The sequence below is a fragment of the Pleurodeles waltl genome, chromosome 3_1 (assembly GCF_031143425.1).
Source record: "Pleurodeles waltl isolate 20211129_DDA chromosome 3_1, aPleWal1.hap1.20221129, whole genome shotgun sequence".
Classification (NCBI taxonomy): Eukaryota; Metazoa; Chordata; class Amphibia; order Caudata; family Salamandridae; genus Pleurodeles; species Pleurodeles waltl.
This window is the reverse complement of record NC_090440.1, coordinates 829868693-829894688: the sequence shown is the minus strand read 5'-3', so window position 1 is coordinate 829894688 and position 25996 is coordinate 829868693. Positions and strand designations below refer to the sequence as shown.

Sequence of the window (25996 nt, the reverse complement as noted above, 5' to 3'; positions counted from 1 at the left end):
TTGGTAGGAGCTGTGGGTGGAGGAGAGTGTGTTGAATAAAAAGTCATCCTCGACCTGTTCTGAGTGGAGGCTTACATTGTGAAATTGTGCTGCTCTAGCCACCACTTGAGAATACGCAGTGCTGTCCTCTGGTGGAGATGGCTTCGTAGGGTATGCCTCCGGACTGTTATCTGACACTGGGGCGTCGTATAAGTCCCATGCGTCTTGATCTTGGTCACCCTGGCTCATGGTGGTGTGAGCTGGGGAATGTGATGGAGTTTGTGCTGGTGAGACGTTAATCACAGGTGGAGGAGAGGGTGGTGGGGTAACTTTTTTCACCACTTTTGTTTGTGGTGTTTGTTCAGTTTGGAACTCCAATCTTCTCTTTCTTCTAATAGGGGGAAGGGTGCTTATTTTTCCTATCCCCTGCTGTATGAAAATACGCTTTTGCGTATGGTCTACATCCGTTGAGTGTAGTTCTTCCTCAAACCTATGCTTTTGCATTTGGGAGGTTAGCGAGTGCTCTTCTGTATAAGAGCCTGAAACTGGGTCGGTTGCAGTTTGTTTCGGCACCAAAACCCTGTCTGCATCTTTTTTCGGCTCCGAGGTGACTTTTTTCTTTTTCGGGGCCGAAACCTCTCGGCGTCGATCTTCTTCGGTGCCGCTGTCTCGGCGTCGAGCCGTGTCTACACCGGTATCTCGGTGTCGATGCTTGTCTCCAGTACTTTCTCGGTCCCGAGAAGGCTGCGTGCCGGTGTCTCGACCGGAGTCGGACGATCTCGGCACTGTATGGGCCTTTTTCGGTGCCGACGGTCGGTCACCGAATTTATGGGTCGAGCCATGGCCTGATGGCAGTGGCGTCCCCTGGGCCTTGTAAATCTTCTTTTGAGTGGTTTTCGACGTCCTACTCACGGTTTGTGTATCGTCGAATCCTTCGGAGTCCGATTCTTGGATCGAAAAGGATCCCTCCTCTTCTTGTTTCTCGAACTCCCGGTGGGCTGTCGGCGCGGACGCCATCTGAAGTCTTCTGGCTCGACGGTCTGAGAGTTTTTCGGGACCCGAACGCACGACAGGCCTCGCAGGTGTCTTCGCTGTGCTCAGGTGACAGGCACAGGTTGCAGACCAAGTGTTGGTCTGTATAGGGGTATTTATTGTGGCATTTGGGACAGAAACGGAACGGGGTCCGTTCCATCGGCGTTCTTCTGCACGCGGTCGGGCCGACCAGGCCCCGACAGGGGATCGAAAAAATTACCCCGAAGGGCACCGGAGCTCTTCGATCTTAGACGCGGTGTTGAATCTAACTACGCCGACCCCGAACGCAACAATACCGACGAAAATCTTCTGAAATTAGCTATTTTTCCGTTCCGAAACTCGGAGCGACAGGAACACGTCCGAACCCGATGGCGAAAAAAAAAAAAAACGAAGATGGAGTCGACGCCCATGCGCAATGGAGACAAAAGGAGGAGTCACTCGGTCCCGTGACTCGAAAGACTTCTTCGAAGAAAAACAACTTGTAACACTCCGGCCCAACACCAGATGGCGAGCTATTGCAAAACATGCGTATCTACAGCGACAGATGCCATCGAACGTTTTCTTTTTATTTTAATTGGGGGAAGAGTGGTTATCTTCCCTGTGTCCTCATGAATGTGTAGCCTTCTTTGTGTATAGTCTGGCTCTACAGCTTCAAGTTCCTCTCCGAATTTATGCTTTTGCATTTGGGAGGTTAATCCTTGTTCCTCTGTGTAGGAACCTGTTTTCGGCTCCGAGACTGGATGTTTCGGAACCGAAACTTTTTCGGACGTCTTTTTAGGCTCTGAAGAAACCTTTTTTATTTTCGGCGTGGTGTCTCGGTGCCTAACTTCTTCGGTGCCGCTGTCTCGGTGCCGCTGTCTCGGGTCCGAGGTTGCTGTGTGGCGGTATCTCGACCTGAGTCGGATGACTTCGCCACAAGCGTGCCCTTTTTCGGTGCCGATGATCGGTCACCTATTTTTCGGGTTAAGCCATGGCCTGTTGGCGGTGGCGTCCCCTGGGCTTTTGTTGGCTTCTCGTGAGTCTTATGTTTCGACGTCTTACTCACGTTTTTTGGCGTTTCTTCGGCCTCGAGCTCTTCCGAGTCAGACTCGTGGATGGAGAACGCTTCTTCTTCCTCCTCAAAACGCTCTTGTCCTGTCGGCGTTGACACCATTTGCAGTCTTCTGGCTCTTCGGTCTCTTAATGTCTTTCTCGACCAAAACGCTCGACAGGCTTCACAAGTATCTTCCTTGTGCTCGGGAGACAAGCACAAGTTACAGACCAGATGCTGATCCGTATACGGATACTTGTTATGGCATTGTGGGCAGAAGCGGAATGGGGTCCGTTCCATCAGCCTTGAAGTCACGTGTGGCCGGGCCGACCAGGCCCCGACGGGGGATCGAAAAAACCCCAAAGGGCCACCGGAGCTCTTCAGAATTCAGTGTCGATTTGTTCTAACTAACCCGATACCGAACGCAAACAATACTGATGTTTTTTTACGAGATTCTAACTAACTTTCCGACCCGAAACACGGAGCAAAAAGGAACACGTCCGAACCCGATGGCGGAAAAAAAAAAAACAATCTAAGATGGAGTCGACGCCCATGCGCAATGGAGTCGAAATGGGAGGAGTCCCTCGGTCTTGTGACTCGAAAAGACTTCTTCGAAGAAAAACAACTTGTAACACTCCGAGCCCAACACCAGATGGCAGACTGTGCACAGCATGGGTATCTGCAGCTACACATGCCATCGAACACATATATATATATATATATACACATATATAAAATGTGCTCCGGGGTCCCCGCACGACAGTGGGAATATCCAGTGCTTATGACTATTGATGGGGGGCCCCTGGAAGAGAAATATATATATGTAAATATAATTTACATGTAGAACATACTGCAGTAATTACACTAAAACATGTCGGATAAAACAATTTGTTGGACAGTAGGCTTAGAAATACATTGCACGTACTCTGGAAGGTAACATTTCAGAAAAGGAGGTAAAGGAGACATAAGATGGCTTTATGAAAATTTCATACAGTAACAGAGATTTTACATACGTGGCTGAAATTTGAGTTCTCCATCAGGTCCTGATAGGGGTGTTCCTTGTTGTAATTTCTTCTGTTCCATGTGCTGAGAAGACAAATATTGTTTCAACGAATGAACAATGCCAGACAGACTTACCTTCTTATCTCAGTTCTTTAGTGCGGTGCAATCACAATCGTGCCAATGCAGCTACATGAAGAAACAAACTTGAAATTCTACTTGAAATGTGTCAGAGAATAACTAGGCATCAGAACGGTGCTCGTTGCCAAGTGATAACATTCCTACTTTAAAGGTGGACCGGGGACTATTCTGATTCAAGTATGTGAATCTATGAAAGATACCCCAATACTGGAGAATATTTTTTTTTACTTACCTGTAACTGTGGTTCTCCAGTATTGGTATCTTTCATAGATTCACATGCAACCCACCCTTCCCCCCATGGAGGCTCACCTGTTTTATTTTCTTAAAATCACTAGTGTGGAGAAATCTGAGAGACGGAGCACCTGTGATGAGGATTCTAAAGGGGTGGTCTCACCTGATTGGCTGAACTTTGGGCCTTTCCTAATGAGGCTGATAGCTAGGAAAGTGAATGTATTTTTGCCATTAACTACAATGAAAAAAAAAAAAGGGATTTATCTATTTATTGCTTTCTATGTACTGTGGGACTCCCACTTCGACGACGGGGAATGATTCAAGCATGTGAATCTATGAAAGATACCCCAATACTGGAGAATAATGTGTAACCTTATAAAGGGGAATTGATGCATGTATGTTTCTTCATAATGCACAAACTAAATCTTAAGTTATTGTATTGTAATAGATCATGACTGATTATTATAAATATTAACAGTCGCTTATCTTGTAAGTAATCCTCTCATATTCTTAGAGCTTCTATTCCTGTAGACTTATGGGCTGGCTTCACAGTGGAGGATAGTAGTGTAGCATTCTTTGCACAGAATAAAATATTCATTGCCATTCCATGGCACATAGGCCTGTTCCTGCATCAGACTGCCTAGTTAGATTCCCCCCCCCCCCCCCAATCAACATGAATAACAATAAGCATAATGCTCAAACAGCTGGGATGAACGGTATGTTCTCTGGAGGGTTGTTGGGAGTAAAGGAACCAGTACACTAGACATCACCCAACACCAGTGACAAAATGCTGATATATCATCACCCAGTCAGAGCAGGTGAATTATCCTTTGATCACTTCAACTTGCTAGCTAACCTTTTTCCTACATTCAATCGTATCTCAATAGACATAAGTTTTTGAAGGCTATGCGACTACGCTATTGCCTCCTCCAAATAATGTCTACACATATGCAAACATCTAAGCCTTACACACAGCAAAAACCACTGCTTTGACACAGCCATTCAACAAATACCATGTCAGAAGAAATAGGATCCAATCCAATCATTTGGCTTGACCACTAAAAACTATGCTTTACTACAGTGCTCTCTGCCTCCCAACCCGCTGAGAAGAAAGAACACAAACACACCATCCTCTTACTCAACAAATAGCATGCTATGAACACAGTGAACCAAGTTAGTTTCAACACTTCACCACAACTTCTCTTTAAGATGTTCACCAAAGCAATCTGATGAGTGTATAAAGGAAGGAAAGAACAGAGCTCACCACAACCCTTGGATTAGTGATGCATTACACACACAAAACACACACAAGGTTGAATGCTGCAGGTATAGTATGTCCCAAGACCAAAGATAAATCATGTGGAAGAACAGACATCAGACTGAAGGAGGCAACTGAGAGATTTAAATATCTTGGGTTATTCACTGTAAGGACTGGATCAGAGGCTTGAGGAGGAAATATCTCCCTCACCCCCCACTACGCAAGGTGAAAAGGGAGAGCTGCACCAAAATATAACCACAATAAAATCAAACCCTACCACCCCGCTCACTCACACCGATCACTCCCTAATCTAGACACAAGGCTAACAGAATCTGCAGTAAATGCATCCCACTACGACAACAACTTCCCTATTTATGTCCGCAATCCTCACCATCAAGCTGCTCATAGCTAAAATGAAAAAATACCTCTTGTAAGTCAAGGATCAAATGGCTGTACAAAAGTAAAACTCAAAGTTCACGCTTGAAGTGTATGCCCATTAACATGCCAAAATTCAGGAACAACCACAATCCATTCATATCTGTTGTCACATGCCCTACATGGATTACTTTCTGTTGCACCTGGCCCTTTTTGCAGGGTCATCCCCAATCTGTTTGCCTCCTTCCTCCTCTTTTCTCTGACCTGTTTCTGTTGGCTTTAGAACTCTGAGCACCTTACCACTGCTAACCAGTGCTAAAGTGCATTAGCTCTCTGTATAAAATGTGTATGTAATTGGCTTTCCATGATTGGCATATCTGATTTACTGGTAAGTCCCTAGTACAGTGCACTATAGGTGCCCAGGGCCTGTAAATCAAATGCTACTAGTGGGCCTGCAGCACTGGTTGTGCTACCCACATTAGTAGCTCTGTAAACATGGCTCAGACCTGCCACTGCAGTGTCTGTGTGCGCAGTTTTTAAACTGTCTAAACATTCCCTTTTCTTACATGTAAGACAACCCTAAGGTAGGCCCTGGGTAGCCCCATGGGCAGGGTGCAGAGTATGTTTAAGGTAGGACATATACTAATGTGTTTTATATGTCCTTACAGTGAAATACTGCCAAATTTGTTTTTCACTGTTGCAAGGCCTATCTCTCTTCTAGTGAAACATGGGGGCTGCCTTTAAATATGATTAAAGCGTAGATTCCCTTTGGGAGCAGATATACATGTGGAGTTTGGGGTCTCTGAGCTCACAATTGAAAAATACATCTATGAGTGAAGTTGGTTTTGAGATTGTGTGTTTGAAAATGCCACTTTTAGAAAGTGGGCATTTTTTGCTTGAACCATTCTGTGACTCTGCCTGTTTGGGGATTCTCTGTCTGGGTCAGTTTGACAGTTGGGCTGTTTGCACCTCTCTCTAGACAGTGACACAAAGGGAGCTGGGGTAGCATGCATATCCTGATGAGCCATCTGTGCTAGGAGGGAGGGGAGGAGTGGTCAAGTACACCTGAAAGGGCTGGGCCTGCTTTCACACAATGCAGTCTCCAACCCCCTGCTGTGTGTCTGGGGCCTGGCCAAGGCAGGATCTCACAAGCAAGAGAGACTTTCCTTTGAAGTAGGCGTACTTCAAAGGCAAAACTGGGTATAAGAGAGGTACCCAAACCCCTGAAAATTAGATCATTTCTGGAAATCAATAGGAACCTCTGCCAAGGAGAAGAGCTGCCCTGCCTGTGAATGCTTTGTTGCGCTATCCTGGAGTTGCTGCTTCTGCCTGTGAGGACAAAAACTGGACTTTGTTGTGCATTCCTGCTTGTGAAGAAATCTCCAAGGGCTTGACCTGAGCTTGCCTCCTGTTGTTTAAGTCCCAGGGCCAAAGACTTCCCCTGCCAGCACCTGGACTCTCTGCTGAGACTCCTGCCCTGCCAAGTGGTGCCCAATCCAGTTCCTGGGCCCTTGAAAGGTAAAGCTGGCAGACCAAGACTGAAAATCCACGCACAGACTGCTGTGCAGGAAAAACGTGACGCACTGTCCGAGACGTGGCTGAAAAACGACACACTGCCGGCTTCGCGGCTGAAATCTACGCTCCACCTGCATTGCGGCTGGAAGATCGATGCAACGCAGCTGGAGAAACGACACGCAACATCCGCTGACGGAGGCTGTTAATATCGCAACCCCACATAGCGCGGTTTTCCGATACCACGCGACCGGATTTTCAACACACACCTTGCTGGACGCGGAAAAACAATGCAAAGCCTGCCCGGACCCGAGGTGCCTGTTCTGATCGACACATCGCTCTCCTGCGGAGAGGAAAAACGACGCGCACTGACCCGACCGGAGGAGGAAAGATGCACGGTCTTGTTTGCGAGTGAGAAATTGACGCATCGCTGGCCTTTTCCTACGCAACCCAGGTACTTTTTCACACTAACACAGTGTTAGCACTGTTTTCTAAAAAGATTTAAGGCTCTTTTTGCTTTTTAATTCGTAACTTGACTTGTGTATGGTGGATTTTTGATGTTTTGGTCTTGTTTTGTTTAGATAAATATTACCTTTTTTTCTAAACCTGTTGTGTCATTTTGTAGTGTTTTCGCTGAGTTACTGTGTGTAGGTACAAATACTTTACACCTAGACTCTGAAGTTAAGCCTGCCTGCTTGTGCAAAGCTACAAATGGTATGATTGGAGGGGGTTAACTGAGGATGATTCTCCTTTACCTGACTAGAGCGAGTGTCCTTGCTTGGACAGGAGGTAACCTGACTGCCAACCAAAGACCCCATTTCTAACACTTAACATTTTGGCCTTCCCATGGTACTTATTAAATGCCCTACTACGAATTGGTATGTTCACCATGTCAAGAGTGGGGAAAAATACTGTAACCATAACTGCCATTTGGACTCATCATGTAAATGATGATATCACTATGTCATGGCCAGGGAGTTCATTGAAACTACAATCCATCTGCCCTGATACTATTCAAAGTACTTTTCTCAAACCCCTAGCAGCAATACATTCTGCAGTGTGCACTGTACGAAGCAATAAACATAACTTGTGCTTATGCCACTACACAACTTCCAGCCTAAAATTCAGACTGCCATCATATCCAATCCTAAGGAAAAGTTTGCACTGCTACAACAGAATTCTCTTGAAGAGTAAAATAATGGCATTTCACACCTGACCATTATCAGCTTGTGCCAAAAGGCTTGCAAAATTACCAGGTGTCGAGCTTGAGGCTGGCTTACATAATAATCGATATGGAACTACAATGTCAGAAATGCTGATTTGGCTGCGACTGCAAGCAGTCGTAGCTTGAGCTTTGATACCTTCTGATAGGAAACCCCCTGTTGGAAAAATCAACAATACATAAGATTTTTAGCTGTAATATCAGGGTAAAATTAGGGCAAGAAGCATTCATGAACCAGTGAAGTACAACTGCTGCAATATTTGCTGATGGGGTTACTCTAAAAAAAAAAAGGGGCACCTTGCAGGGTGGGCAGTATCCGTGCAGCATTAGCCACTTAAAAAGATTTCTTGAAACAGAAAATGGTAAGAAGAGCTCTAAGAAGGTCCACAAGGAAGTGGAACTGGAATCTTAGTTACCCTATCAGGGTTACGAGCTCTATATTCCAGGAATTCTTTCGAGCTTGAAAAGCAGTTTCTGTGAGATGAGATCAATATGAGAAGGGAATGAAGGAGGCTCATGTTGAAGTGTTTATTCACTTTTTCTCAATTTCCAAAAGTTATCTATGCGCAAACCAGTTTGCAAAAAAGAATGAGATTAAACGTTCCTCACAGGAGTCAGCTGGTTCTTTGTAGGGGAGGAAGGAATAGTTTCTTACCTGTAACTCCAGTTCTCTCGTAGGGGTATTTCCATGATAGTCATAAGCACTGTATAGTTCTGCACGCCTGCGGGGACCCCGGAGCACTGTTCTGAAGTGTGTTCTTAAGTGTAGATGTTTGCCTTTCTTGAAAAAGGCCTGTAAAGTCACTTAAGAATATCAATATGCAGCCTAGAGGAAAAGCTACAAAGGCCAAATTGTTCATTCTTTTGGATGAACAAAACAAAAAAAGGAAACTGTAGTACAGATATACCTTTAAAACATATTTATTCTGGAAATGTAGTAGAAAACATATTTTCCAACTTTTTTCCAACTTCAAAATAAGGATGAAACAATGCAGGGCAGTGTAGCCCATAGGCTGCCATTATACAGAATGTAAATAGAGCTGTGCCTTTAAGAAGAGAAAGTCTTCCTGCATCCCATCATGCACAGCAAAAGGCAGTTGCCTCAGTTCTTTTTGTAGGCCTGTAATATGACATGATGAAATCTGAATATCTCTTTCATTATCAATATTATTATAATTATAGTTACTATCCTGTCAACTCCACTGAGGAGGAGGGAGGGTTGCTTATGACTATCATGGAAATACCCCTACGAGAGAACTGGAGTTACAGGTAAGAAACTATTCCTTCTCTCGTAGGGGATTTCCATTTATAGTCATAAGCACTGAATAGATTAGCAAGCCCATCCCAATAACTGCGGTGGAGTAGACAGAACAATAAAGAAACAATAAATCACGCAAAGAGATTCTTAAGAGAGGCCTGTCCAACCTGAGCATCTGTCCTAGCATCTGAATCAAGACAGTAAGGCTTAGTAAAGGTGTGGACAGATCTCCAGGTAGCCGCTTTGCATATTTCTGCTAACGGAATGTTTCTCATCAGTTGCTACTTTGCCCCTAATGGAATGGGCTTTAGGCCTACCATCGAGGGATTTATTTGCTAACTGATAACAGAATACGATACATGAGACAATCCACATGGATAAGGATTGTTTGGAGGTGGCCAGACCTGTTCTAACTGGGCCATAGTTAATAAACAGCTGTTGTGATTTGCGCAAAGATTTTGTTCTATCCAAGTAAAATTTTAAAACCCTCTTTACATCGAGAGAATGTAGGGTTCTCTCTGCAGGAGTAGATGGATTTTGGAAGAAAGTCGGTAAGGAGATGGTCTGATTTACGTGAAAGTCTGAAATGACTTTAGGTAGAAATTTAGGATGGGTTCTCATTACTACTTTTGAGGAATGAAAAACAGTATAAGGTTCCTGAGCGCAAAGGGCCTGGATCTCACTAACCCTGCGAGCTGAAGTGATTGCAACCAGAAAAGCAGCTTTCCAGGTGAGATGCTGGAGGGATGCTTTATGTATTGGTTCAAAAGGGTGTAGCATCAGACGCGAAAGGACTATATTAAGCTCCCATGGAGGAGATAGACGTCTAATAGGAGGAAAAACCTTTTTGAAACCTTCTAGGAAATCTTTTATGATTGGAATTTTAAAGAAAGAGGATTGGGAAGGACTTTTCCTATATGCTGTTAGTGCTGCCAGGTGTACTCTGATTGATGACAACTGTAAGCCAGACTTCGCCAGGTTTAACATATATGGAAGAATAGCTTCTTCTCCATATGTTATTGGATCAAAGTTCTTGTCCGAACACCACATGCAGAACCTTTTCCATTTGAAGGCATAAGCTGTTCTTGTGGAATGGCGTTTCGCCTCCCTTAGAATCTCCATGCAGTCCTGAGGAAGATTAAGGTGACCATACTGCACTAGCTCAGGAGCCATGCTGCCAAATTCAAAGACAAGAGGTTGGGATGTCTCATCTGGCCTCGAAACTTCGTGAGAAGGTCGGGTGGCAAGGTAATCTGATGTGTGGACTGAGTGATCGGTGAAGGAGGTCTGGAGACCACCACTGGCATGGCCATTCTGGGGCGATGAGAATCATCTTGGTGTTGGAGTGGGACAGCTTGAGGAGGACTGCTGGTATCAGGGGAAGCGGTGGAAAGGAGTAAAGAAATGCTCCTGACCAATTTATCCACAGGGCATTCCCCAATGTTCCTGGATGGTAGTACCTGGAGGCGAAGTTTTGGCATTTTTTGTTTTCTGGGGTTGTGAATAGGTCTATCGAAGGGGTATCCCACATGGAAAAGAAGGAGTGGACAATGTCGTCGTGCAGAACCCACTCGTGGTTTTCGTCCATTGCTCGGCTGAGGGCATCCGCTTGGACATTCTGTATGGCCGGAAGGTGAGTTGCCACTATTGTTAGGTTCCTGGCTAGAAGGCAGTGCCAGATTGTTTGGGCCTCCGTAGACAGAGTCCTGGATCTGGTACCCCCTTGTTTGTTCAAGAAATACATGGTGGCCATGTTGTCTGTTTGGAGAAGCAGAGTTTTCGCAGTCAGTGCGGGGAGGAAGGCCTTGAGTGCAAGATGGACTGCACGTAGCTCTAAGAGATTGATGTGATATAGTCTTGAATTTGAAGGTGATCCATATGCGCTCCCCATCCGAGCAGCGATGCATCCGTGACTATGGTCTGAGTTGGAGGCTGTTGGTGGAATGGCATCCCTTTCAGAAAATTGTTGAGGGAACACCACCACTTGAGGAATTGAATGGCATGGGGAGAAAGAAGGATGCTGTTCTCCCAGTCGTCTACTAGTTCATACCATTGATTTTCTAGGCATTCCTGTAAAGGTCTCATATGGAGGCGAGCGTTGGGAGTGAGGTAGATGCAAGACGCCATCAACCCCAGGAGAGAGGATATCGCTCTTGCAGTGGCCTGAGGAATTTTCACGAGCTGCTGGCACTTTTGGAGGATTGATAAACGTCGTTCCTCTGAAGGAAACACCTTTGCTTGAGTGGTGTCGATGATGGCGCCTAAGTAGTGCAACCTCTGTACAGGTGTTGCCGTTGACTTGGAGAGGTTGACCTGAAGGCCCAGTCTCTGGAGTAGTTGGTGAGTCTAATTGAAGTGCTGTTGGGCCTCTAGGTATGTGGATGCTTTTATGAGCCAATCGTCTAGGTAGGGATAGACGAAGATCCGGTGTTTCCTTAAATGGGCTGCCACCACCGCCATGCATTTGGAAAACGTCCTCGGTGCTGACTGGAGGCCGAAGAGTAGCACTGTAAATTGGTAATGGCTTTTTCCGACGAGAAATCTTAAAAACTTCCGATGCTCTTTGACCACAGGAATGTTGAAGTAAGCGTTGCAGAGATCTATAGAACACAGCCAATCGCCTTGACCAAGTTGGGGATAGATTTGGTGTAAGGATAGCATTCTGAACTTTTCTCTGCAAATCCATTTGTTGTCTACTTTTAGATCGAGAATGGGTTGGAACTCATGTTTGTCTTTCTTTGGTACCAGGAAGTACCTTGAGTAGATTCCCTTTCCCTGCTGGTTCATAGGGACAGGTTCTATCGCCTTCTTTTGTAATAGGGTTGTTACCTCCATTTTGAGAGCGTCGAGATGGAATTTCACCGGTTTGGGTGGAACAGAAGGCGGGGGGCTTATGAACCTGAGACAGTAGCCATTCTGCACAATATTCAAAACCCAGGCGTCTGATGTTATGCGTTGCCACTCTTCCAGATGATGTACAATAGTTCCCCCTAACGGAGTGGGTAACGGATGAGGGGGAAGTGAGGACTCAGGGGTTTAGACGCCGATGCTTGACAACCTGTTTGGGCGGTTTGTGGTGTGGAGCGACGGTCGAAAAGGGTCTCTGGTGTTGCTGGGATCTCGGAGGCATCCACTGCAGTGTTTGAAGCCTTTGAGCGAAGAATCTAAGGTGGTAGGGACGGAATGTTTTCCGTAGTTCTCTTCGCTTCTCGATGCCCACTGCCTTCAGTGTCCAATTCTGTCTTCATCCTCGACATTTCGTCGTCAGCCTGAGAACCAAACAAAGTGGAACCTGAAAAAGGAAGATTTTGTATCCTCTATTGCGCCTCTGGCTTAAGTGAAGTAAGGCGTAGCCAGGAATGTCTTCTTAAGGATATTCCATGAGAATAATTATGTGCAGATAACACAGAGGAGTCTGCAGCCGCGCTTATTACTTGGTTGGAGACCATGGTGCCTTCATTTACAATCTCCAAGAAATCCTCCTTTTTGTCTTTAGGAAGGTATTCTGCAAATAGTAGCACAGAATCCCAAAGGGCGCGATCATACCTGCCCAACAGGGCAGTGGCACTAGCAGCCTTCATGGTGATGGCTGAAGTTGAGCAAACTTTGCGGCCTGCGGCATCAATTTTTCTACTCTCCTTGTCTGGTGGAGAAGAAGACAGATGTAGAATGCAACTTCTTAGCAGCCACTATTACCACTGAATCGGGTACTGGATCCGCTCTCAGAAATAAAGGGTCCTGCTCCAGAGGACGATATTTCTTTATGAGTCTGGAAGGAGCCGTCTTAGTTGTGGACGGTGTTAGGAAAATGTCCATTACCGGTTCAAGTAACCCTGGGACCAGCGGTAGTAATGGTCTAGCGGAAGAACGCTGGCGTTGTGTCTCAAAAATGATAGAGGTTGTTGGAGTGGTTACTGCCAGAGGGATGTTCAGCTTGGTAGCACCACGAATTAGTACCTCTTGAAAAGTGTTCACATCATCTATGGGAGAAACTCTCGGAGACGGGGAGTCAGATAACGTCGGAGAGTAATCTCTTGTGGATGAAGATGAGTGCCTATGGTGGGAACGAGGAGACCTGCGATCCGAGTCATGCCGATGACTGTGTCTAGACGCAGAGGAGCGTCTCGAAGAATGTCGAGATTGCCTCGTGGATTCTGCTGGAGTCACTGTGACGGCCACTGAAAGAGGTACCGGCGGAGGAGCTGTAGGTGCCCGAGGTGTCGGTGGTAGAGGAAAAGGCTGAAGCGAAGGTGGCAAGAGAATGAGAGAAGCCGAGGATTCTGAGGTGGTATAGACCCTCCTTGGTCTCTGAGTGCCTTCTCGACTCCGACAAGCCTCTCGACGTCGAAGTATGACACCGACGAGTACCTCTCGGCGTTGACTCCTCTCGCCGTTGAGAGCCCCTCGACGGCGAGTACTGTCCACCGACGTCGATCTTCCCCTTCGCGTCGACCTGGACCGGGAACTTCGACGGCGAATGTCTACTCCGTCTCGACGATGATAACGCTCTCGACAGCGAGCGATGCCGCTTCCTCGACGGCGAGCTGGTTCTCGACGCCGAGCATATCTGTGCAGTTCCTTGTCTCGACGTCGATGCTCTCGACGTCGTCGGGGACCTGTGACGCTTCTGAGCAGATATAGAGGCAGCTCCAGAGGACAAAGTGAGAGTCCTGGTAGAAGACTGACCTTCTCCTCGTTCTGTGGTAGATTGTCCTCTCCGTCTACTGTCCTCCTTGGCCTGAAGGTGGATTTTCTCCCTGTCACGAAGGGTGCGCCTGGAGAAGGTTTTACAAATGTCACAGGCATCAGCCTTATGAGATGACAGCAGGCAAATAATACAGACTTGATGTGGGTCTGTTTTGGCCTTTTTCCTGCCACAGCTAGGGCACTTATCAAAAAGAGAAGGCATGCTGGTGGAAAAAAGCCTCAAATTTCTGTCAGAATTTGAGAAAAAAAGCTAGAAAACATTCATTCTGGTTGAAAAACGTCGAGTGAAATTGAAATCCAAAGGATTTTTGTTGAATTTTAGTCAAAAAAACCTATAATAGGTGGAGCTCAATGCTTCAGGGTCCTGTCAAGGGAGGCGGAAAAAAGAACAGAGGCAACTGCCTTTTGCTGTGCATGATGGGATACAGGAAGACTTTCTCTTCTTAAAGGCACAGCTCTATTTACATTCTGTATAATGGCAGCCTATGGGCTACACTGTCCTGCATTGTTTCATCCTTATTTTGAAGTTGTAAAAAAATTGGAAAAGATGTTTTCTACTACATTTCCAGAATAAATATGTTTTAAAGGTATATCTGTACTACAGTTTCCTTTTTTTTTTTTTTCTTTCTTTCAACCAAAAGAATGAACAATTTGGCCTTTGTAGCTTTTCCTCTAGGCTGCACATTGATATTCTTAAGTGACTTTACAGGCCTTTTTCAAGAAAGGCAAACCTCTACACTTAAGAACACACTTCAGAACAGTGCTCCGGGGTCCCCGCAGGCATGCGGAACTATTCAGTGCTTATGACTACACATGGAAATCCCCTACAAGAGAATAACCAGTTTTGTGTTAGATTACCTGGGCATCTTGCATATCCACTAACAGTGAAATTCAGAAGTGTACTACAGGGCCAACCAGAATACCTCTTCTACAGGCAAAAGTTATACTATTTATTTATCTCAAAGACGTAGTTAAAAGAAAACATAAAATCTACTGCCCCAATTTTGGTTTAATAACTAGGCTTAATTTGAATAAAAGCTGGACATGGCTATGCTGCAAATAACTGAAGCACAGAAGAAAATCACCTTTGCTGAAATGTCAAAATAGTGGTGTAGTAGCTGGCGAATGTAATGTCAAAAGCCATTTCTCCATCATGAAAATAACATTTGATTGAGAGAAGAGTCCCCTCAAATTTGAAATACAAGGTTACTGACGAGCATTGTAATGTGACAAGGATAAATGGTCCTTTCTGGCAGTTTTTCTTTAAGAAGATACACACAAAGTAATCCTCTAAGCAGCAGAGAAATAGGAACTGTTTTAACGAGGACATAGATCACTTGTGCTTAGTGACATGCTCTATAATAGTCGTAAGGAGGTCGAAAATGCAAGAGATGAGAACTAATATGGCTGTGCACAAATGCCTTTTCCTGTATCCTGCCCGACTGAACTATTTTTGGGCAACAAAACCTTAATATGTTTCAGGTTTAAGTAGTGGCTGATTAACTGAGGAGCCACGGGCAGGAGGAGTAGTCATGGCCAACACAAGGTAGCACTGCTTGTAGCTCAGCTAATCACAAATGTGTTGGATATATAGCAGACTTGTGCTGCTGTCCTGATCTTGGGGGTTAGCCCAAATCTGAAGAACTCTGAGGTTGCAAAGTTTTATCAACAACTACATTTCCAGGAACAGGCTCAAGACTATTCCCCTCTCTGTCTGTGGAAGTGAGTTCGGAAGATGTAACTTTCAATGTTGACAAATTATGGGGTCATCTTTGTGTATTTGGCACAAACATTTGTTACCATGGTGCACATATTATGTGCGATTTCCTCTGCAGTTGAACAAAACAGTTCACTGTGGAGAGACTGTTGATTTCAGCCAAATAAACCACAGCAAAAACTGAAGAAGTTACTTTTTGAAAATTGAGGGCCCAAGTCATGAGTCTGTTTTTTTAATTCTGCCTAGGGTTTTAGTACTTCAGAGACTTGAGTGGCAAGGACCTTCATGGCTGGTTTCAAGTGTGCTATTACCAGTGTCACTACAGGTCTTGAAATAATTAACATCTCAATTTGAGATTCCACAGAATTTATGGTGAACTAACTGGGATCTTGTAATCAGTGAGATCCAGTAATGTGTGCTAAAAAAAGTCATTCAGGTTGCAAATATGATCGAGTAGACAGGCAGGAAAAAGGATAAAGCCCAAAAGGTACTAAAAAGAAACAAATGAGAAGCTGGATGAACACAACTAGTGAAAAATGTGAAAGAAATGTGTTTTAAAAAAAAAAAAAAAAAAATAGAATAGGGTTCGAACTATGTGAATCTGCATGGGTGAAAGGGGTGGCCACAAAAGGCCCTATGCCAGCAACATGGTGATGCTTTTAAATGCTTTTTTGTTATGCAGTACAAAATTATTCTGGTGCACTCCCAAACACGACAGACACATAAGATTACAGGTAGGGAGTACAATAATTATATGAATTAGTGTATTCAAATGAAATTGCTCGCAGTGTAGCAGTCATACCTGCTGAAGCTCTTGTTTCTGTGCTTGAAGCTGGTCATGCTGCCTTTGCAAATCCTCCCTCTGTCTCTGAAGTTCTTCTGCCTTTTTTGCAAGTTCATATTCTTGTTGGGTGATATGACTTTCATATTCCTTCAGCTCTTCCTCTGTAAAAAGCTGTTGCTGGTCCAGTGTCTGTAAGATTTGGTTCAAAAAGTAAATAAATAATATAGCAAATACATGACAGAAAACTCTGAGAAATGCATACTAATTAATCACTGTACAAGGAACTCATTTGTGGAGACAGGAACCAACTAAAGGGGCATTCAAAGTTATTCAATTAACTATGTTTGCACTATATCACACCTTCCAAGTACATTACTATTCCTAGTTTACAGACAAAATTATAGTGAATAGCTTTACAACAACAGAATAATATTAATATTTCCAATCGTTCACATTAGATTTTCACAATACATTCTATACTCCAATAAAACAATGCTTTGTGGTTGGCTCATTTATGTTGGCCTTACGGTGTACAAGTGACTAAGCAACATAAGGTGCTTCAAGTCATTCTGAAACTAGGTTTCTGTTGATAAAACACCAGATGAATGAATACACTAGTGCAGATAAACAACATTTTGGCTTTCAAATTCAATACTCAGGCACATAATTTGACTAGATCAAAAGGCTATGAACTGATGCAAAGTGGGTTGCATTGAAATAAGTCATTTTTGGCACACGTGTGCAACAACTTTTACTGAAGCTGCTTGTCAGTTGCAGCAAACAAAGACATAGCAAATAGTAGAGCAGCAATTGCTTAAAGTTTACTTTATGGCATTTGTAAACTCATGTAATCACCCCCTAGGCCCTCTCCTGGAAATAATAAGTAAGGAAATATCTATCAATTGTTACAAGGATGACGACTGCTTCTCAATGTTGTTATATAAACATATATATTAATAATATTACATAAGCACCTATGATCCTTGAATGGTTATTTACCGGCAATGTCATTCCCTGAATCTCAACCTACCTTTCCAACCAACATCACTGTGATCACAAGAGCACCACTAGGTGCCAAAAGATCCACGTCATCTGCTAAGTCCTCCAGAGTTCTTTACTGTCCCCTGCCATCTTTAACATCTACAGGGAGCTCTATTCACAGATAAGAGCATCGAGATTCCCCAATATGCCTGTGATACACTGCCTGCACATCATCATCATTATTCATTTGTTTCGGTTTAAAAAAAAAACATAACCGTATGCATAACACCATGCACATCATTTATACTTGCCATTGACCCTGTACAGCACTCTTCTGCCTTTTTGCTAGATTTAAGCTTTAGAAATACTACTAAGATGCAATGAAGCAGTGACCAGCTGTAGGAAGCTGGCTCTGTATATACTATACCAAAATTAGGTATGGCTTGTACAGAGCCCGAGTGTTCCACAGAGGCTAAAGAAGACAATGCTAATTAGTACAGAAAACAGGTAAATACATGACTTAAGATGCTAGTCTTTAGGGTTTAGGATGTTTACAGGTCAAAGTTCAAGTTGACCCCAAAAGTGCACCACCGGCAACACGGGGCCGGCCAGCTGCAGAGGTCAAAGTTGGTGTTGGGTTTGCAATGGAATCCTATGAGGACTGGGGGGACATAGTAGAAAAGAGATTGCAGGTACATACCCACAGTTTCAGCACACAGGCCTTGGGGTTTAGGTCAAAACCAGGTAGGGCACATGTCAGCACCAAACATACACCCTCAGTGGCACAGGGGCGGCCGGGTGCTGAGTGCAAACACAGCCTCGGGTGCCTAAATGCTTTTCAAAGAGGGAACCTCAGGGTCATAAAGATGCTGCAGGCTGGATCCAGGGAGTCAGTTCCGGAAAATCAAAGGCTCGAAAGGAAGGAGGTGTGCCAGCTGGACATTGCTGGACTGTTGGTCAGATTCCCCAAGGGAAGGGGGCTGTGGATGCAGGTTACCTTTAGGTGTTGGATCAGGCTGCAGACATCGTCGTGTTGGCCAGGAGGGGTCAACCCAGGATGGACTTGAGATCGGAAATGTCTGGGAACCTTCTCTGGACCGGTGGGCCACCTACACTCTGGCAGTGGGCGTTGGGTGGACAGGGCTCGCAGATCCAGGTCAATTCTGGAGTCATTTTGGCGATTTCGTCTGGACAGGGCTGCCGTCCTTAGGAGTTCTTGGTCCTCTGCTGGGCAGGTAGTCCACTGGGGGTTTGTAGAGGTTGCTGGTCCTGTAGGATGCGCCGCCTCCTTGGAGTAGGGGCCTTTGAAGCTGCAGACAGATCTGGTGAGTGTGGTTCAGGGGAGCCCCTAAATAATAGATTTAGGGGAAGTACAGGGGTCAGAGGGCAGTAGCCAATGGCTACTGTCCCTAACGGTGGCTACACCCTTCTGGTGTCCACTCCCTTTGGTGAGGGGAGCGCATTCATAACCCTATTGGTCCGACCCTCCAAAACAAGATAGAGGATTCTGCAAGGAGGAGGGTCACTTCAGCTCTGGACACCTTAGAGGTGGTCCCAGCGGCAGTGGTCACTCCTCCCTGTTTTACCTAATTTTCCCGCCGGACCTGCTGCCAAAAGTGAGGCTGGATCAAGGAGACCGGCATCTCCACTAGCTGAAGAGCTCTGAGGCACTGTAACAGGAGGCCTCACCGCCAAGGGTTACAGTTATTGCAGGGGGAAGGTTTGAAGCACACCCACCCAGAGCAGGCTTTGCTTCTCACCCCAAAGAACACAAAAGCTCTCACCCCATGGGGCGGGGTCAGAAACTTGTCTGTTAGTGGCAGGCTGGTCAGCCCTGCACTAAAGGTTTGGGAAGGTACAGGGGCATCTCTAAGATGCCTTCAGTGTGCCCTTTACAAAAAATCAAACACTGGCATAAGTGTGAGTTTACTGTGCTGAGAGGTTTGTTATCAAACCTCCCAGACTTCAGTGAAGCCATCAAGGCGCTGTGGAGTTTGTAATGAGACTTCCAGCCCATGTGCTCAATATGGCCACACTGCACTTACGATGTCTAAGAATGGACTTTAGACACTGTAGGGGCATATTTCTCATGCAGCTATGCCTTCCCCTGTGTTGTAGTGCACCCTGCCTTAGGGCTGTAAGGCCTGCTAGAGGACTGAAATACCTATGCCACAGGCAGTGGTTCGTAGGCATGGCACCCTGACAGGGATGCCATGTTGACTTTACCTTTTTATCCCCGCCACAACACACACGCTGCAATGGCAGTGTGCATGTGTCTGGTGAGGGTGGCACAATACATGATGCAGCCCTTAGGGACCCTCCCTGGTCACAGAGCCCTTGGTACCACTGGTACCTTTTACAAGGGACTTAGCTGTGTGCCAGGGATGTGCCAATATAGAGAAACAATGCTACAGTTTTAGGAAAAGACATTGGTGCTGGGGCTTGGTTAACAGGATCAAAGTACACACTTTCATGTAAGCATCAATATCAGGCAAAAAGTGTGTGTGTGTGTAGGGGGGGGGGAAGGTTGGGGAGGAGTTAACCATGCCAAAAGGGGCCCTTTCCTACACAACCCCTTCCCAAACAAAAGAGAGTAACACTAACTTCCCCAAGAGAGTCTTCATTGTCTAGGTCAGTGGTTCCCAACCTGTGGTCTGGGGACCCCCGGGGGGTCCGTGAAGCCTCCTCAGGGGGTCCGCGACTGCTTAGAAAATTCAATGATAATAATGGATTAGGTCCCCAGCTTTCAGTGTTGACTTGGTGGGGGGTCCCCGGATTCTAATATTGATTCAGTGGGGGTTCCCGAGTTCTAATAATAATAAAGTGGGGGTCCACAGAAGTTAAAAGGTTGGGAACCACTGGTCTAGGTGGAAAAACCTGGAAGCCCATTCCCTGCAGGGAGATGGACCCCCTCAAAAGTTTAGGTTGCTCACCTTTCATTTGCAGTCATCTGAGAGGTCTGTGGTCAGTTTGAACAATGAAGTGAGTACCAAACAAGTATGGTCTCAACTTCTTCAAGGACCAAACCACAGCAAAGGCCTCCCTCTCAATGGCACTCCAACGCTGTTCCCTGGGGAGTAACCTCCTGCTAATGAAAGCAACAGGTTGGTCAAGCCATCATCATTGGTTTTGGACAGGACTGCTCCTATCCCATGCTCAGAGGTATCTGTCTGCACAACGAACTGCTTAAAGTAGTCTAGAGCTTTGAGAACTGGTGCTGGGTATATTGCCCCCCTTCATGGTGTCCAATGCCTTTTGACAACTAACAGTCCAGTTATTTTTCTAGGGCATCTTCTTAGAGGTCAGTTCTGTGGAAGGGTGTCATAATGGACCCATACCACTTCACAAACCTCCTGTAATAACCAGTCAAGCCAAAGAATGCCCTGACTTGAGTCTGGGTTTTAGGAGCTTTATTATCTTACTTCTGAATCTATCCTATTCACAGTATGCCGGAAGTGCAAACAAAGCAGTGAACCCCAGAAGGTGGTGACAAATAATTCAGTTCTCAAGCATAGAATCTGCACAGAGCTGCTTGAAAGAGGTATACATCAACTGACTGCATTGTTCTGAACTCTGTTCTCTCGAGTCAGTTGCTCCCAGTGTTGAACAGCAGGACTGACAAAGTCATATAGTGGAGCAGTACCATTTCCACTCTCACCCTTAAACTTGTGCACTTGAGATTTCTCAACAGGAACCAGAATTCCCAAAGTGTAAATACTACAGAATTTAGATTTTGTTTGCTCTCTGAGTAGGATATCTACAACAACTACCACCTGTTTGTATAAGTGATACCAAGAGGAAATTGAATTATACTGTGATAATGCATAACAATAGTTGGAAACATCAGTTGCAGTGAACAGCTGTGGATCTGCTCAAAACATTTCACTTAAGAAATGTCAACATTAAGTTCAAGTCTCACTGTGTTATGTGACCGGCTTCCAGTGAAGAAAAAAGGTACTTATATGTAACAAGAGTTTTCCAGAACTTGTATCTTTCAAAGATTCACATGCTTAAATCATCCCAGCTAGGAGTACCACAGTAACATGTCACTTACGCAGTGTACATCTGTTTGTGGCATGTGGTGTAGCAGATTCACATGCTATGCATAGCTCTTCCGACATCTAGTGTTGGATTGTTTTTCTTCAAGAAGTCTTTTCGGAGTCACGGGATCAAGAGACTTCTCTCAATTTCAGTGCGCATGGGTATTGATTCCATTGTTAGACTGTTTTCCCGTAAAGGGTGAAGGTAGGAGTGATAGAGTACAAGAATACAAAGAGATGTCCATGCACATGTAAATGTATATACATATGTACAAATGTAAAACTTAAACAACTACAGGCTTCCGGGGACGAGGGAGGGTGCATGTGAATCTGCAGCACTACATGCTACGAACAGATGTACACTGGGTAAGTGACATTTTCCGTTCGATGGCATGTGTAGCTGCAGATACACATGCTATGCATAGACTAGAAAGCAGTTAGTCCTCCCAAAAAGCGGTGGCTAGCCTGTAGGAGTTGAAGTTGTTTGAAATAATGTCCTTAATACAGCCTGGCCTACAGTGGCTTGTTGCTGTTAGAAAACATCAACACAGTAGTGTTTTGTAAATGTATGGGGAGTTGACCATGTGGCAGCTTTACATATTTTAGCCATTGGTATGTTCCCTAAAAATGCCATTGACGCACCCTTCTTTCTTGTAGAATGTGCTCTAGGAGTGATCAAAAGGTGTCTTTTTGCTTTTATGCAGCATGTTTGTATACATCTAACAATCCATCTTGCTAATCCTTGTTTTGATACAGGATTGCCTTTATGGGGTTCTTGGAAAGCAACAAAAAGTTGTTTTGTTTTCCTAAAATCTTTAGTACTATCCATATAGTACATAAGAGCTCTTTTGAGATCTAGGGTATGAAGAGCTCTTTCTGCCACAGAGTCTGGCTGTGGAAAGAAGACTGGCAATTCCACTGTTTGGTTGATGTGAAAAGGCGATACTACTTTTGATAGAAATTTTGTTTTAGTTCTAAGTACAACTTTATGTTTGTGTACTTGGAAAAAAGGTTCTTCAAGAGTGAACGCTTGTATCTCATTAACTCTTTTTAAAGAGGTAATAGCTACAAGGAAGGCGACTTTCCATGTTAGAAATTGTATTTGACAAGAGTGCATAGGTTCAAAAGGTGGTCCCACGAGTCTGGTAAGGACTATATTTAAATTCCACTATGGATCAGGTGGTGTTCTAGGTGGAGTAATGCCTTTTAATCCTTCCATGAAGGCTTTAATAACAGGAACTCTGAATAGAGAAGTGTGCTGAATAGTCTGTACGTATGAAGATATTGCAGTAAGGTGTATTTTGCTGGATGAGAAAGCCAAATTTGATTTCTGCAAATGAAGTAAATAGCATACAATATGTTGTATAGATGCTGTAAGTGGATCTATGTTTTTAGATTGACAATAGAAAACAAATCTTTTCCACTTGTTTGCGTAGCATTGTCTAGTAGTAGGTTTACATGCTTGTTTAATCACTTCCATACATTCTGGTGGAAGCTTTAGATAACCAAATTCTATGACTTCAGGAGCCAAATCGTAGATTGAGTGCATTGGGGTTTGGATGCCTGATTTGACTTTTGTTCTGTGTTAACAAATCTGGTCCGTTTGGGAGTTTGGAGTTTGAAATGTGGCACTACAGATAAATCTAGAAGTGTTGTGTACCAATGCTGGCGTGGCCATGTTGGTGCTATGAGTATCATGGTGAGTGATGTTTGACGTAGTTTGCTGACCAGAAAGAGAAGGAGTGGGAGAGGGGCGAAAATAGTAAGCAAATATCCCTGACCAAACGATCCATAGAGCATTGCCCTCGGATAGGGGTTTTAGGTGTCTGGATGCAAAGTTTTCATTCATTAGATTGCTGCGATTCTACCATTGAAGGGACATATGTGTTTGGCAGTCTATCAACACTAGATCTTGAAGATGACTGTGTGCCTGCGACCATTGTTGTGAGCGGTATTGTTGTAAGGGCCTCATGTTTAGTCTTGCAGGTGGGACTATAGCTATGCAAGATGCCATCATTCCTAGAATCTTCATGATAAATCTTAGAGTGTATTGTTGATTTGGCTGTATGAGTGGTGTGAGATTTTGGAAAGCTTGTATACCTTGTATATTTGGGTAAGCTAGGGCTTGTTGAGTTTTTAGGAGAGCACCTAGGTAAGTTTGTACCTGTGCTGGTTGAAGGTGTGATTTTTGGTAATTGAGCGTGAACCCTAGGGTGTGCAAGGTTTCTATCACGTAATGAGTTTGTTGTTGGCATTGAGTAAAATTGTTTGATTTTATTAGCCAATCATCTAGATATGGAAAGATGTGGATGTGTTGTCTCCTTAAGTAGGCTGCTACTGCTGCTACACACTTTGTGAACACTCTTGGAGCCGTTATGCCGAATGGCAACACCTTGAACTGGTAGTGTTTTCCTGCTATGACAAACCTGAGGTATTTTCTGTGAGCTGGATGGATGGGTATGTGGAAAAACGCATCTTTGAGGTCTAAAGCAGTCATGTCATCTTGTTTTTGTAGTAGTGGAATGGCATCTTGCATAGTTACCATGTGAAAATGTTCTGACAGGATGTATAGATTGAGGGGCCTGAGGTCGCTGTCTTTTTTGGGAATGAGGAAGTATAGTGAGCATAGTCCTGTTCCTTGTTGAGAATGTGGAACCAATTCTACTGCTTGTTTTAATAGTAGAGATTGTACCTCTTGTTGTAACAGAATGCTGTGCTCTGGGGACAACTTGTGGTATCATAGTGGAATGTTGGGAGGGGTAGAGATTAATTCTAGGCAATAGCCATTGCAGATAATTGATAATACCCAATTGTCTGTGGTGATATTTTGCCAAGGAGAGTGGAATTGCTGTAGTCTTTCCCCCACAGGAGATGTGTGGAGTGGAAGAGAGGGAAGGAAGTCACTGTTTAGGTTGTGTTGTGGTTTGCTTAGAGGTTTGGAATGTACCTCTGTCCCTGAAATATTATCCTCTGTAGGACCCTCTAAACCCACCTCTTTGATATTGGGTTTGTGGTCCTTGCTTTGTTTGAGAGGTGGAAGCATCTGAGGACTGTGGCTTAAAACCTCCTCTAAACTGTGGTCTGCGAGAGGAGCCTCTATATGGGGTGGTGTATAAAGCGCCCATTGCTTTTGCAGTATCTGAGTCCTTCCTCAGTTTCTCAATAGTGGTGTCTACTTCTGGGCCGAAGAGAAGCTTCTTGTCAAAAGGCATATTAATTACTGCCTGTTGAATTTCTGTTTTAAAACCAGGAGTGTAGCCATGCATGTCTTCTAATTGTGATGGCAGTATTTACACACTCTGCAGCTGCATCAGCAGCATCGAGGGCAAATCTTATTTGACTATTGCTCATAGCTTGTCCCTCTTCCACCACTTGTTGTGCTCTTTTTTTATGCTCCTTTGGGAGATGCTGTATAAGATCTTGCATTTCGTCCCAATGGGCGAAATCAATTTGTTGAGTTCAATAAAGTACTCTTTGGATATGTTTAATAAAGCGCGCTAAAACATATATAAGCATCTGGGCAAAATTACCATCATGATTAATGCCACCTTGCCCATCACGGACAGGTGCAGCGTATTCCGAAACTTGATTATGAGCCGAAGATCCTCTATAACTCTCCCTATGTTCAGGGATAGAAACGTATAAAAAAAATATATTTTTATTGATTTTATCATATAAAACATACAAAAACACAAACAATCCCCCCTCATCGGTACAGCAAATAATATATGAGATAGCCATCATCAATTATACCAATGTTACATCTCGCAAGGGGAATTAACAGATAGTCTCACATTGCGCGATAGGATCAAGAGCTCTGCTTTAACTTTCCCCATCAATTGTCGAATGGCAAAGTCCGTATTAATAATCCAGGAGGCACACTGCTAGCAGCAGTGGACTGACAGTAACATATTGAATAGAGGGGGGACAACAAGAAAAAATAAACAAAAAGGCAGGTGAGGTACACAGCTAGATGATAGCAGCCAGCCACATTTTCCCTGCCTTATACACGAACGGGGAGAGGAAGTGAGACCCATACCCGGGCTTCTTCTATTATACCATTTACTCGTTTCGGGCCGCTAAAAATTTATTCAACGGGGCCCAAATATCTTTGGGTTGAGACCCTTCAGGCATCAAGTTCCAGAAAACCATCAGCTGGTCATGACAAAAAGCGGCATCACTCAACCATTCAGAACTACGCGGCACTCTCGACCCACCCCAGCACATGGCAACTCTACGCTTAGCCAGCAGCAAAAGCAGATCCACCAAGTGCCTGTGCGTCGCCCGAATATCCACCACGCACCCAAGCAACGCAGTTCTGGGAGAAGCAGATATCTCTAGGTCAACCATTTCAGAAAATCGCTTTAAAGACTGCAACCCAAAAAGCATAAACATCCGCACACTCCCATGCCAAGTGCAGAAAACCCGCATCCGGCACCCGACAGCGAACACAGCACGCATCCTCATGTAGCCCCAAAGAATGCAACCCCGCTGGGGTATAGTATAGTCTATGCAATAATTTAAAGTGCAGCAGTCTAAACCTATAATTCGGGGACAGCACCCTCATATGTGCACAGCAGTCTCGCCACAGAGCCTCAGAGATAGGCTCCCCTAAATCTCTCTCCCATGCAAGCCTAGAAAATTCCCTAAAGCCACTCCTCTGCTCTTGCATACAGTTATACAATATAGTGACCAACCTGCAAGGCGACTGCGCACTGCAGAGGGCCTCC

At 44.6% G+C, this 25996-nt stretch overlaps 1 protein-coding gene across 2 annotated transcripts in view; it reads right to left on the bottom strand.

The window, feature by feature from the left end:
- Positions 1-25996, bottom strand: part of NUCB2 (nucleobindin 2) — a 467074-nt gene that overhangs the window by 59173 nt on the left and 381905 nt on the right. The window contains exons 11-12 of one of the 2 annotated variants that reach the window (XM_069223731.1): positions 16264-16434; positions 3055-3127 (exon numbers count right to left, since the gene is read on the bottom strand). In XM_069223731.1, the coding sequence (XP_069079832.1) occupies positions 3055-3127; positions 16264-16434 (244 nt within the window). Of the gene's footprint in view, positions 1-3046; positions 3128-16263; positions 16435-25996 lie in introns of those variants that run through there. The other variant, XM_069223732.1, reaches the window with a different exon arrangement.